We start from the raw sequence: 14,617 nt of genomic DNA on the forward strand, positions 1-14,617 counted from the left end.
AAATGAAACAGACAAGCTAATTCTACATTTTACATAGAAATACAAAGGACCTAGCATATCCAAAACAATCTTAAATAACAATGACAGAGAAGATTTATACTACTTGACTTTAAAATACACAATAAAGCTGCAATAATTAAGACAGTGTGGTAACTGTCACAAGGACTGACAGACAGACCAGTGGAACCGAAGAGAGCCCCAGGTTCCATTTATATAGTCAACTGAGCTTTGACAAAGGAGCCAATACAGACGCAATGGGAAAATAAAGTCGTTAAGTAAGTGATAGTGAAACAATTAGATATCTATATAGGAGGAAAGAAGCGTGGGCTCCTACCGAACACTACACATAAAAACTAATTCAAGATGGATCATAAGCCTAAATACGAAAGCTAAATACAAAAACTAGAAGAAAACCGGAGAGTATTTTCTTGTCCTGGGGATAGGCAAAGGTTTATTAGAGACGACACAGAAAGCAATAGCTGTGGGGAAAAAAACTGTTAAATTAGATTTCATCAAAATAAAAAGTTTCTGCTCAAAGATTATCATTAACATAATGAATAGACAAGCCACAAAATGTTTTTTCTATTTGAAAAATGAAGATCTAACAAAAGACTGCTACTCGGGGTATAAACAACAGCTAACTAAAAAAATAGGAAAAATTTAAGACACTTCACAAAGAAAATATACCAAAACATAAGCATATAATAATGTGCTCAACATCATTAGTCATGAAAATGCAAATTAAAAGCACAACGAGACACCACCGCACACCCACTAGAATGGCTAATTAAAGACTGACAACAGCATATGTTGGTGAGGATGTGGCACAACTGAATGCTCATATATTATTGGTAGGAGTACTAATGGTACAACCAGTTTGGGAAAACGTCTGGCAGTTTCTTATAAAACTAAACACATGATGTAACTATTTGATGTCTAGTTATCATCCAAGAGAAATAAAAGCATATATTCACAAAAGACAAGTACGTTTACTGAAATTTTATTCATAATAGCCACAAGATGGAAACAGCCCACTGTCCAACAACAGAATGAATAAACAAACTGACTTCTATGCAGACAATGGATACAGCACTCAAAAGGTAACAACTACTGAAACATCCAACAATGTTGATGAATCACAAAATCTTGTGTGCAATGAACAAAGCCTTACGCAGCAGAGTACAGGCATACCTATTCCTTTTATTGCACTTGATTTTTTGCAAATTGAAGGTTTGTGGCAACCCTGATTTGAGCAAGTATATTTGGCATCATTTCTCCAAAAGACACAGATGATGGTCAGTATTTTTACTTTAGGTATATACACTGTTTTTTTTTAGACATAATCTTGTTGCATATTTAATTGATTACAGTATAGAATACACATAAGTTTTATATGCACAGGGAAATAAAAAGATGTGACTCCCTTTCTTGCGATATTCATTTCATTGTGGTGGGAAGAAACCAAACCTGCAGTATCTCCGAGGTGTATGCTGTATAGCAAAACTAATTTATAGGAGGGGAAAAAAGAGAGAGAACGATGGCTGCCTCTGGGAGGTGCAGAGGGGAATTCACTGGGAAGGAGAACAACAAGGAAACTTTCTGGGATGATGGCAAAGGTCTATAGCTGCACCAGTATCTGCACTTGCTAGAGCTCAACATATGATACACTTAAGATCTCTGCACTTCATTGTACGTATACTAACTACAAAAGACACCACAAACAGCAAACTAGTTAACGGTGGGCATGATGATGTACTATTTGGGGAGACGTGTACTAAAGTCTGCAACTTACTTTGAAATGCAACTCAAGAAAAAAAAGGGAGGGGGGAATGATGGATGAATAGAATGGATAGTTGAATAAATATGTGATAAGTTAAACAAGTACTGTAGAACATCACATGTACTAGTATGCAGTGTTTACTGGAAAATTCAATTTTTATTTGTTTGCAATAAAATGGTGAAACAAAAACAACTAATGTATCTTCTTAAGATGACTAAGGTTGTTGGGCTGCCAATGAGGAGGATCCAGGTCAGCATCCATACAAGTCAGGTTGACCAGAGGAGGAAGTAAAAGTGGTCAATATAACAAGTGAGGGGTGGGGAGGTATTCGAGCCAAAGCCCAGAACCGCAGGAGGTTCTGAAGTCAGCCCAGGGCAGCCAGGCAGCAGTCACTTTCAGACCTTCTTAGGCTGCTTTCGCTTTCTTCCCAACTCTGCAAGTCTATGGAATTAACCTTTAAGCCTGGTACCCGGCATTCCTAGCACTTTAGCTTTTCTAATAAACGCAAGACATAGTTGAAGGATTCAAAGTCATTGATTGGGGTGGCAGGGGGTGGGGGGTGGGTGGGGAGGAAGGACCAGAAACGAATTAAAAATTCCTCAGGGAGAAGGTCTGACTCACCCACTTCTTGATGGGTAACTACCCTTTTAAATTGCATCTTGTGAAAACAGCCAAGAAGCATTAAAGATTGAATGTAAAACTGCTTCTGGGCAGAGCTGATTAAAAAGGAATAAAACTATTTTAAAAGGTTGCTCTGAGTTATTTGGAAAAATTTGCATTTTGGCGAATGTGTGACTCAGATCCCACCGCGGGCCCTTTTCATCTCCAGAGCTATGACTGTTAGAGGACGACAGTCACCAGCAATTGTTGCTCTCTGGAGGTGATTGCAGTCTCAGTCTGGTGGACAGAAATCAGTGATTATCACTCTGCCTGATTTAATGAGCCTTTACAGAAACCTTACCTGCTTTGTCCTTCAATTTCCTATTCACTCAGTTTTCCCATTTTTTCCATGTGTAAGGATATAGCATACTTTTTGCTATTAACCTGCCATCAATAATAACTAGGTTCACCTTTTTTTAAAAAAAAAAATTTTAAAAATTAAATATAGAACTACTTTTTAAAATATATATTTTGATTTTTTACAGAGAAGAAGAGAGAGAGATAGAGTTAGAAACCTTGATGAGAGAGAATCATCGATCAGAAGCCACTTGCACACCCCCTACTGGGGATGTGCCCGCAACCAACATACATGCCCTTGACCGGAATCGAACCCGGGACCTTTCAGTCCGAAGGCCGACGCTCTATCCACTGAGCCAAATTGGTTTCAGCTAGGTTCACCTTCATAGGGCTTTTTCTTACTCTTAACTTTTAACCTTTTAGATAAGAAACTGAACTTTAATCAGATCAGACACATGATAAAAAAAATAGGAACACACAAGCTTACCCTAATTTGAACAGACTTTTAACTTTAAACATTGTTGACTCATCTGTCACAATATGTAATTTTTAAATGAATTTAAAATTAATCTTTGAACTAAAAATCTCCACTAATGAAAGTATTACATCTGTATAGTTAGCGAGCAAAAACAACTAATATCAATGAATAGTAAAAGAAATATGAAGTTCATCACTTTCCACCTGAGAGGTCAGCTACCCTGGGTAACCCAACCAGTTTTCAGGAACATGCTCTGGGCAAGGTAACACAGAGAACAAGAAGGTAAGCATCGCATCCAAACACGATGAAGAAAGCACGTTATGTCCAAAACACAGCATCTCTGGGCTGCTCTTTATTTCACAAAGATGTTACCGTCTGAAAATAGTTTCCTGTATCTCTAAGTTCTCTAGCACAAACCAGGCTACTGTTTAAAATTATATGACGTTTCCTTCAAAAACAAATACCAACTCTATTATAGTAAACATTTATCTCAACAAAGCAAATAAGATGCCACAAATGGAATTTTTTTTTTTTAGATTATCTCATAAAAGCACAGAGACTAGGAGAATAGAGCAAAACACGTCAGGTATGGCTTGGCAGGGTTTTATGGCTCCCAGATTGTACCTTCCTTATTTCCAAAGAGCCATTCGTGAGATTTGTTGCAATGATGACTCAAATTACATATAAATTTTAATCTGAAAGTAGAGTGTCTGTTGCCCCCTTGAGGTAAACCGAAGAACAGAAAGAAAACAATGCTATCTTTGCCCAGAACATTACGGAAAGAAGCTTTCTTCTCCAAAGGGCTTTTTCTACAAACATATTGTGATCTGAAGCTAGCAAGTTGTAATATAAAGCTCTATTTTCATCCCAATAACAGACAATTCACAGTGATATCCCTAGGCATCAGAACATTTCTGCAAAACTAAAGCTAAACTTTATACCAAGAATAGAGAGAAATTTTTAAAGCTTCAACTGATGAAAATGTCAAACCAGAGGCCTCCTAAAAATCCATTATGCAGCTCTTCAGTTGGTATTGCTATATGATTCAGGGGACCCAAACTGTAAGCTGAAAAGCAATCTTGTGGGAGTTTGGGGAACAAGGCAAATCCTATATATTTTTATAGTTCGATTCCACTTAATATGCAAGGTCTGCAACACAAAAATAGCTGCACTGAAAAAAAAAAAGAAAAAAAGAGTATGTAATATATAAGCATGGGTAGAAAAATGTAATAGTCTTGAAAGATTATCCTGCTAGGGAGTTAATTTTAGTAACTAACCCTCTGAAGTACTGTTCCTATTCCAATGTCACAGAGCCTTGAATGAATTAAGATTCTTTTCCCTCAGATTGCATCTTATTCTAAGCAATCACTTGATTTTCAGTATTAAGAATGAGTTGGATGACATCATTACTCCTCTAAAGTTTGAAAGACTTCAGCACTTGACTAATAGGCATGACTCATATTCATGAATTGATCAAGGTTTTGAATGAGCAATACAAATATGGAAATACGGTCACTATCTCATCCTGCTTTACGTCCCCTGCAGGCGGAAGAGATGACACTGGCCAGCTGTTAAGTCTAAATTCATGGACACAGAATTAACCTGTCACTTTATCTGAGGCGATCGAAGTAGGATGCTCACACAAGCTCTCCCAGCGCTGAGCTCTTTACACAGGCCCCTCGAGCTATCGTTGGTATTTATTTCAACTTATGAAAAAGCCTCTTTTTTTTCCTTTCATGTTTACAAACCTAAATGAGAGTAAAAGAAGTTAACGGGGTAGGGGAAGTAGAAGGGCACAAAAAGATATTCCTAGCACCAATTTCTTAAGTCCTAGCACCAATTCCTTAAATATTATGTATAAGCAGATAATCCCAAAATTTGCACCGTTAGCCCAGGATTTTTTGTACAGCCTACCTGACATCCAATTGGATATATCCTAAGCATTTCAAATTAGCCTATCTAAAAAAATCAAAACAAAACATTTTTCTCATAAACCTGTTCTTCCCTCTGTCTTTTCCACCTCAGTATGCGACGGTGGAAACTACCCATTGTTTCCCACAACCCAAACCCGAGTGTCATCCTTGACGCCTTCCTCTTTCTTATTCCCTACCCAACCCAGAGTCCTGTCAGTCGCAACAACAAATACAGGTCTAACCCACCTCTCTTCTCCATCATTACTATTACCTCGCTAACCTGAGCCAGGATGGACAAACAGTCTTCTCTCTGGCCTCCTACTTTGACTTTTGTACCCCATCTAATCCAGAGATTTTCAACAGGTGTGCTGCAAGGATTTTAAAACAAGCAAAACCTGACTATTTAGTCCGGAGCACTGACCTCTTTTCCCTTAGATCAGTGTTTCCCAAACTTCTCTCATGATGAGAATCACCTGGTGGAGATGTTAAACTACAGATTCCTGAATCCCAACTAAGACGTGCTAAACTAGAATTTTTGGGAACATAGAGGTAAAATTGTATACTTAACTCTAAGACAGAGCACTAAGTTAAATTGTATACTTAACTAGTGCTCTAAGACAGAGCACTAAGTTAAATTGTATACTTAACTTAGTGCTCTAAGACAGTGTATAAAATCTGGTCCACATTGGATTCCTTTTGTTTGGGGTTCTGTGCACTTCCACTTCCTGGACTTGTAGGTCTAATTCTTTCACCAGGTGGGGGAAGTTTTCTGTCACTATTTCTTTCAGTATGTTTTCGGTATCTTGCTCTCTCTTCTTCTGGGACCCCCATAATTCTGATGTTGGTTTGCTTGAAGTTGTCCCAGAGGTTTCTTACATTATCTTCAACTTTCTGGATTCTCTTGTCTTCTTGCTTCTGCGGAGGAGTATCTTCTGGCTCTTTGTGTTCCAAATCTTTGACTTGATTCTTGCGATCTTCCATTCTGTTTTTAGGACTCTATATAATATTTTTATTTCAGACAATGTATTCTTTATTTCTTGTTGATCCCTTATTATTTCTTGTTGATCCCTTATTATTTCTAGTTGATCCCTTTTCATATCCTTATAGGTCTTATCGACCTTTTCTAGGAAATTCTTGAAAAACCTTATAAACATGGTTTTAAACTCTATATCCAGTCGCTTTTTGTCCTCCATTTCTTTCATTTGTGATCTGTTTCCTTGTCTCGGCATTTTCGAAGCTTCCCTGAGTTGGTAGCCTTAAAAGTCTCTGTGTTCAGCTTGGATGGGGCAGAGTTTCAGGGTGGAGCCTACAGCCTTGGCTTCCGTCAGCCATGCCCTATGAGGCTCCTGAGTCTCAGTATTCCTCAGGGTCCTTCAGTACTCGTTGCAAGCACCTCTGAGAGAAAGGTGCCCTTGAGTTTCGCCTGCTACCAAACAGTCTAGGCTCTCCCCCAATGAGCCCAGAACTAGGGTTCAGTTCAGTTGAAAGTGGGGTTGGAAGTGGGGTTCAGAGCAGTCTGGAGCTTTTGTCTCTTTCCCACTAGGGCAATCCAGCGGCTCAGTCAACCGCCCATTCTCTGAGTGCAATGTGCACGCCTCTGGGACTGCCTTTCGCCGCTCCCCTGGGTTTCCGCCTTACAGCCCAGGCTCCCTCTGTATAAGCCTGGGTTCCCAGGGTCTGGCCTAGAACTAGGGTTCAGTGCAGTCGGAACTGGGGCTCAGCACAGTCCAGAGCTTTTGTCTCCTTCCCACTAGGGCAAAGGAATCCAAAGAGCACCACACCAAGACACATCATAATTAAAATTCCAAGAGCAAAAGACAAAGAGAGAATATTAAAAGCAGCAAGAGAGAAACAGGTAGTTACCTATAAAGGAACACCCATACAATTGTCAGCTGATTTCTCAACAGAAACCATGCAGGCCAGACGGGAATGGCAAGAAATATTCAAGGTAATGAATAGCAAGAACCTATAGCCAAAAATAATCTACCCAGCAAAGCTATCACTCAGAATCGAAGGCCAGATAAAGAGCTCCACTAATAAAAAAAAAGCTAAAGGAGTTCATCACCACCAAACCAGAATTATATGAATTGCTGAAGGAGGTTCTTTCGGAAGAGAAAGAAAATAAAGATAAAAATTATGAACAACAAATACGTAACTATCAACAAGTGAATCTAAAAACCAAGGGAATTAAAAAACCTGATGAACAATATTAACTGTTGAGTATAACAGAATCAGAGGTATGGAAGGGGAGTGGACTGATGATTCTCAGGGAAGAGAGGAGTGGGGGGTGGGGGGTGCGGGAAGAGACTGAACATAAACTGTGCACCTATGGATGAGGACAATGGGGGGGGGGGGTAGGAACCTGGTGGAGGGGGAAAAAAATGAGGAACTTTTGTAATAATATGAACAATAAAGGTTTATTTTAAAAAATAAATAAATAAATAAAAATAAAATAAAAAAATAAAATCTGGCCCACACCTAACTTTCAAGCTCATCTCATGACATTTTCTCCTTTGTTCAATGGGCTCTATCTGCCTTGGCCTCCTCTCTGTTCTTAGAACAGCCCAACTTCTTCCCCATTTCTGTTCTTGGCCTGAGTCTTCCTCACACTTCAGATCTCAGCTTAAATATCATCATTTGTCTAGAGAGTAACCCTATTTATCCTGTAGCACAGTAGTCTATGTCCATCATAGCACTTACTTTGTTATTTATGAAACTAGTAAAATATTAAGTACCATGAGGGCAAGGACAGCATCTGTCTTGGTCACCATGTTGTTCCCAGTGCCTTTAACAGTGCATAGCATCTAGTGTGCCCTCAATAAACATGCCGTCACTTTAGCTGGTTTGGCTCAGTGGATAGAAGGGCCCCGGGTTCAATTCTGGTCAAGGGCACATGCCTGGTAGGGGACGTGCAGGAGGCAGGTAATTAATGATTCTCATCATTGATATTTCCATCTCCCTTTCCCTTCCTCCCTGAAATCAATAAAAATACATTAAACAAACAAAACAAAAACATCCCATCAATAAGAGGGACTAGCCAGGTGTTCCTGAAACTTCTGAAAATAAAAATTTTAAGATTTCACTTCTTGCCCTAGCCAGCTTGGTTCAGTGGATAGTGTCAGCCTGTGGACTGAAGGGTCTCGGGTTCAATTCCAGCCAAGGGCACGCACCGCAGATGTAGGCTCCTGACTCTGGTCAGAACCAAGCGGGAAGCAACCAATCTATGTGTCTCTCTCACATCGATGTTTCTATCTATCCCTCTCCACCCATTCTTTCTAAAAAACAATGGAAAAAATATCCCTGAGTGAGGATTAAAAAAAAAAGTTTAAAAAAAGACTTTCACTTCTTAAATCATTGAATTATATATGAAATTTTAGAATTCTTCTTGCTAAAAATTGATATGAGGTGCCAAAAGAATGAATAATTCTGTTTTGTCAACTAGACTTTGGAATAAATGATCAATTTATAAACACATTATTTAATAATTTTTAAAAGTAGCTATTCATAAAGAAAATAATGGTTACTTAATACTAGACACTTATTTTGTTGCTTTTATAGCAGCTAAATGTTTCAGAATACCCAGGGCTCTTATGGAGTGGGCTAAAAACTCAACTGGCTAATAAAAACTTCTCCTGCCTGCAGTTTAGACCAGCCTACGGCTAAAAAGATCTTCACAGGGATCTTGTGAACCACTCTTTCTCTTGAGAATACTAATGTCAACAAACCATACTCACTTAAAAAAAAAAAAGACTTTAAATGGAAATAATCCATTCCCACAAAACAGAAATAACTACAAGAACCAGGGATGTGTGAAATGATATATGATAACTTAAACTTATTGTGGTAATCATGTAACGCAAATCATTTTGTTGTACCCCATAATATATACAGTGATATGTCAATATATCTCAATAAAACTGGGAAAATGTATTTAACCTTACAATGCATTAAAAGTATGCAACTAAAAATCATGAAATCTATTTCTGGGGCCCCTCCACTCAAAAAAAGAAAAAAAAAGGGGGGGGGGGGGAGAAAGGAAGAGGAATGTAGATGCAGAGCCAAAGGAATTCTCACAGGCTGCTGCCAGGAAAATAAGCTGACAATCACTTTGGGGAATATGACAAGATAATGATTTCTTACTTGACTGCCTCGTAAATATTATTAGAGGTATGTCCTGACAAGGCATCATGTAAGTTGCGTATAAAATAATCTCTGTATTCTTCAGGAAGGGCCATAAATGTTCCACCCATCACAATAAACTCCACTTTATCCACACTGTGACCAAGCTGTTTCAACTGTAAGACATAAATTAATCAACATTAAAAGGATACAATCACTATCCTAAGAGTACTGCAAATTTCTAACTTTATTTTGCAGTGCTTTCATCAGTATAGTTTAAAAATGAGAAGCAATTAAACATACTTACAAAGTTCTTGATTTCAATCAGCTATACTGAGGTATAATTACATACAATAGGACCAGTTAATTTTAAGGATAATTGGATGAGTTCGGATAATGTTTGGAGTTGGATAACCGCCTGACAATCACGATACAGAACGATTCCACAGCCCCCAGTATTCCTCACGTCCCTTTGCAGTCACTCCCTCTTCCTGCTCCACCAAACAGCACAAAACTCATGTGGCCCAGGAAAGCTAAACTTCAATCCATCCACCTGCTGCCTGTGTGTCTCCCACATCTACATTCTGTAAATTTTATACCATCAATGATTGCCTACAAATTGAAATCTATAGAATACGAAACAATAGTCTCTACAGGAACTGACAGTTCTAATCTTTCTAGATATTGCAAAAATATTATAGTCTCCCTTTCTCAGATAGATAGTAAAAACTTATAAAGGGGGAAAATACTCCCAGTTCTTATTTCAGGTACAACTCAAATCAAGAAATAATACCTCTAAGTATAAAAGTCTAATTTAAAATTGCTTTTTAAAAACTCACCTGCTCTATGCGGTGTCTTGTCTGTATGTAAGGGTCATATCTAGCACGAATAGCTCGCATGGAGGTTGGCTGAGAAAAAAAAAGAGAAAAAGATTGTGTTATGCCCACACTAAACTAAAAATAAAAAGTGGTTTCAAAGGGTGTATTAAAAATAAAATTCCCTGTGCTCCTTTCTTCCTTTCTCAGTCTTCAAAATATGTCCTATAGCATCAGGCTAGTCTCCACCCACCACTGTCATGAGTATCTGACCAGCAGGGTGTCTTTTTAGATCATATTTATCTTTGTATAAACACTTAGAGAAACAACACAAATTATTATACTACTTACAGACATACATGTGCATACATATTCATAAGAGTTATTTGGTAAAATAACCTTTAAATAATGGCTTAACAAAAAAGCCTTTATGTTTCTATACAATGGAATATTCTACAGTCAAGAAATAACATACTGATACATTTCCTAAAATATATTGTTAAATGAAAAAGGCAAGGTGCAAGGTTTTGATACAGCAGCTTGTATGTAAAAAAGCAGGATAAAGAATATAAAGAATAACTATGTGTTTATATATCCATATAATATCTTTAAAGGATATATAGGAAAGATAATACTGATTGTTGGGGTGGAGGGGCTGGAGCAGAAAGGGATAGGGAGGGGACAAGAATGACAAGGAACCTTTTCATTGAATAATTCCTTTTTTATTTTAAAAAATCTGAACTATGAAAAACAGGTAAAAAATTTTTTAAAAAAACCCATATACTAATATATATATATATATATATATATATATATATATATATATATATGAAGAAAGTCACATAGCTGGCTACTGACCTCTCTGAAGAGGCTGACTGCTTCAAAAGCCTGCTCACTGGTCTCCTCTTTCACTCTTGTCCCCACTCGAATCCTTTGTTACCATCAAATGATCTTTTAAAAAACTACACTGAATAATATAATTCCTTTAAATCTTTTTTATTATTGTTAATCCTCATTGGAGGATATTTTTTTCCATTGATTCTTAGGAAGAAAGGGAGGGTAGGGTAGGGTGAGAGGAGAGGGAGAGAGAGAAAGAGAGGAACATAAATGTGTTTTACACTCCGACTGGGCCAGAATTGAACCTATAACTCAGGTACGTGCCCTTGACCGGGAATTGAACTAGAACCCAAGAACCTTCAGTATGCAGGCCAAATGCTCTAACCACTTAGCCACACCAACAAGGGCAGTTCCTTTACATCTTAATGACTTCTCATGTCACCTATAATAAAATCCAAACTCCTTGCCCTGGCTTACAAGTCCCTATGACATCTCGCTCTCCAAACTCATTCTTCCTCTTACCCTCTATGCTCCAGAACCGTGTTCGGCAAACTGCGGCTCGCAAGCCACATGCGGCTCTTTGGCTCTTCCACAAAATACTACAGCCTGGGTGAGTCCATTTTGAAGAAATGGCGTTAGAAGAAGTTTAAAAAATTTGTCTCTCAAAGAAATTTCAACCGTTGTACTGTTGATATTTGGCTCTGTTGACTAATGAGTATGCCAACCACTCACTGCTCCAGATCATCCCACCGTCATTCCTAACATGGCTCCTTGTTCTAGCTATTCTCTGCTGGAAATGCTTGTTGCTGAAATTCTTGAATTTCAGGACTCAGTTAAAACATCACCTCCTCAGAGAATCCCTTCCTAACCACCATAGCTATATTACCCACCCAGCTATAACTTACAATTTCACTTCTCTGTCTAGCATTTACTAGTACCTGATATTTCTTTTTTTATTTGTTTCTTTATTGTCTATCTCTCACTTTTAAAATGTAAATTCCACAAGACAAGGGACCTTGTCAGTTTTTCTACTGCTACACACACAGGTAGTACAATGTAGTGGTGAGAAACACAGAATTCAGTTTTGTCACTGACTCAGAGTGAGTCTTTGAGCCAGTTGTTTAAGGCTTGTGTTTCCTTATCTATTAAACCAGGATTAATAGTAGCATCTACCTTCAAAATGCTGCTGGTAAGATTTAAAGTCATAAAATGCTTGTTTGACATATATTAATAATAAATGTTTCCATAAGGATTTCTCAGGTGACTAGAAAAATATATGTAGTCAGGAAAAAATAACCTTTGTAATCAGGAAAAAAATAAAAAAATTTTAAGAAAGCTAGTACTTGCCCTAACTGGTTTGGTTCAGTGGATAGAGCGTCAGCCTGTGGACTAAAGGGTCCCAGGTTCGATTCTGGTCGAGGGCATGTACCTTGGTTGTGGGCACAACCCCAGAAGGGAGTGTGCAGGAGGCAGCTGATCGATGTTTCTAACTCTCTATCTCTTTCTCTTCCTCTCTGTAAAAAATCAATAAAATACATTAAAAAAAAGAAAGAAAGCTAGTACTTGTAAAAGCCAACACAGGCAAAGTATGTTGTAACATTTCCTCAGGACAACCTCACATTACTTTACCTCATATCCAGTATAAGACTGGGTTGAGTACTCAAAATCTGAATCAGGTCCACCAGGGCAGTATCTGCCAATAAAACAGAAGAATGAAGATGTCAGATACAAAACTAACTTCAACAGTCGAGATCAAATATTGTTGTCTCCATAAAATCCAGACAACAGATTTCATCTTCAAATCCTAAGAGAAAAGTATACCTTGTAGTGTCTATAAATAATATTTTCTACTAAGTAAACAAGTTGAACATATAAGGGAAGATTATTACAATCATTTTTAGAATACTGCCATCACTATTATTTCAAAGATTTAAGATTTTAGAGGCAAATAACAGGACCTAAGTTTTCCTAACTTTGGATTGATATTGCGAGTGCTCTCTTGGTAACTGGTAACTACACTTAAGAATATCATTCACCTATTTAATCTTTCTACTTGGATTCATGCATATTCTTCTAATTTTTCCAAATTAGCTAAATTTTAAAAGTTTAAAGGTTATTTATAAAAATAACTTTATTTTTATACTTTTCTGACCCAAATTCATTTAAAATTTCTGACATTTGGAATTTCCATGTTTCATTTATTGCGTTAACAGAACTGTTTACTGAAATTAACAGACTTTATACTGTTTTGAGTTCTATAAGCTATATATTTTTATTGCGTATTGTAACAAATCAAAATCTTTGTTTCACTTATAAAACAAAATATCCTATCAATGGTTGCTGTTTCAAAGAACTAACTTACAAATCTATTAAGTCAAAGTTTTAAATATTACCAGCATGCACTGGTTAAGGCTCTAGAAACTTATTAGTTGAATTAAATTATATACACACACAAGTTATCAAAATCATCATACTTACACACAAATATTTCCTGTAAAACTAATGTGTGGACATCTGTGGGGTTTGCACATCACAGCTACAACAGCAATCTATAAAAGAAAGATGAATAGAAAACCATTATGAAAGAATTGATAGAAAATCCCAGAGAGAGGTTATATCTCAGAAAAAGGGAGCGGAATGGAAACAGAGGCACACGGGCTTCAAAGGTATTGGTAATGCTGTGTTTCTGAAGCTGAGCAGTAGTGGGTACAAGGGTGATCTCTTTTCAATGTGATTTGAAAATAACACCCATCTCTCTAAAATGTACATATGCATTGTATACAGTAGTTTGTATTTTACAATAAATTAACAAATAAGAAATAATTTTTAAAGTCAGTGATTCTTATTCTCTCTGATTTAATAAAATAGCCTAGAAGAAAAAAAAACTACTTAATGCAATTGTACACAATTTCATCTAAATTCCTGTGCACACACTAGATCTCAATATTCAGAGCAGAGACAAACTAGGAGCTAGATTTCACAGTGTGAGCAAAATATTCTCAGAGGGGTCTTTCAGAGCCCAAGATGGGTGAGTGAGGAGAGTATCTGCTTGAGAAAGAAGGGGTTAGGCCTTGGAAATAGGAGACTGGTTACAAGCAGGAGTGGTTACTCAAATAAAGACACACACTAAGATGAGTGCAAGCCAGGTTTCTTACTGTCAGAGAAGGAAGTTATAAATGTGGAAAGGGACAGAACTAAAATGAACTCTGCTGGATAGAACTGAAGGTACTATTGTGAACTCATAGTTTTCAACAGAATGGTATACAAATAAATATGGAAGCAAATGTGTTATGTATATGCATGTGCATGTATGTATGTATGCATATTAATTTCCTAGCTTGACCCACTGAGAGGGTCTGGAAGAAACAGATACTAATAGCTTTACCTAGCACTCAGATTTTGGCCTCTAAATGCCCTTCTCTACTAAAAGGAACCAGGAGTCCTGAGAGAAAAGGCTGATTCCAGGGCCCGGGCACAGAAAGTACAAGATGAGCCTGGAACATTTCATTATGACAGAAAGCTAGAAACTGTTCAGAGAATGATGGGGACATTTTTTTTAAAAAAGACATAGAAACCAGGTTGAAAAGGCTCCCACTGGTCAAACCTGGGATAATTTGTGCATCAAAATAATAACTATAACCCACCTAATAAGAAACCATGAATCCACTCATACAAATAAATGAATAAGTAAATTGGAAGTCTGATAAGGAACAGGAGG

The 14,617-nt window shown here is 37.4% G+C and overlaps 1 protein-coding gene across 1 annotated transcript in view; it reads right to left on the bottom strand.

Moving 5' to 3' along the window:
* The window catches only part of ELP3 (elongator acetyltransferase complex subunit 3), a gene marked incomplete at its 5' end in the record, with an annotated part of 89,567 nt that overhangs the window by 55,463 nt on the left and 19,487 nt on the right, over positions 1–14,617 (bottom strand). Inside the window, 4 exons of the mRNA XM_084885337.1 lie at positions 9,269–9,423; positions 10,087–10,155; positions 12,529–12,592; positions 13,378–13,448. Coding sequence (XP_084741463.1) covers positions 9,269–9,423; positions 10,087–10,155; positions 12,529–12,592; positions 13,378–13,448 — 359 coding nt within the window. The remainder of the gene's footprint in view (positions 1–9,268; positions 9,424–10,086; positions 10,156–12,528; positions 12,593–13,377; positions 13,449–14,617) is intronic.

Source organism: Pipistrellus hanaki (assembly GCF_964339955.1).
Source record: "Pipistrellus hanaki genome assembly, chromosome: 5".
NCBI lineage: Eukaryota > Metazoa > Chordata > Mammalia > Chiroptera > Vespertilionidae > Pipistrellus > Pipistrellus hanaki.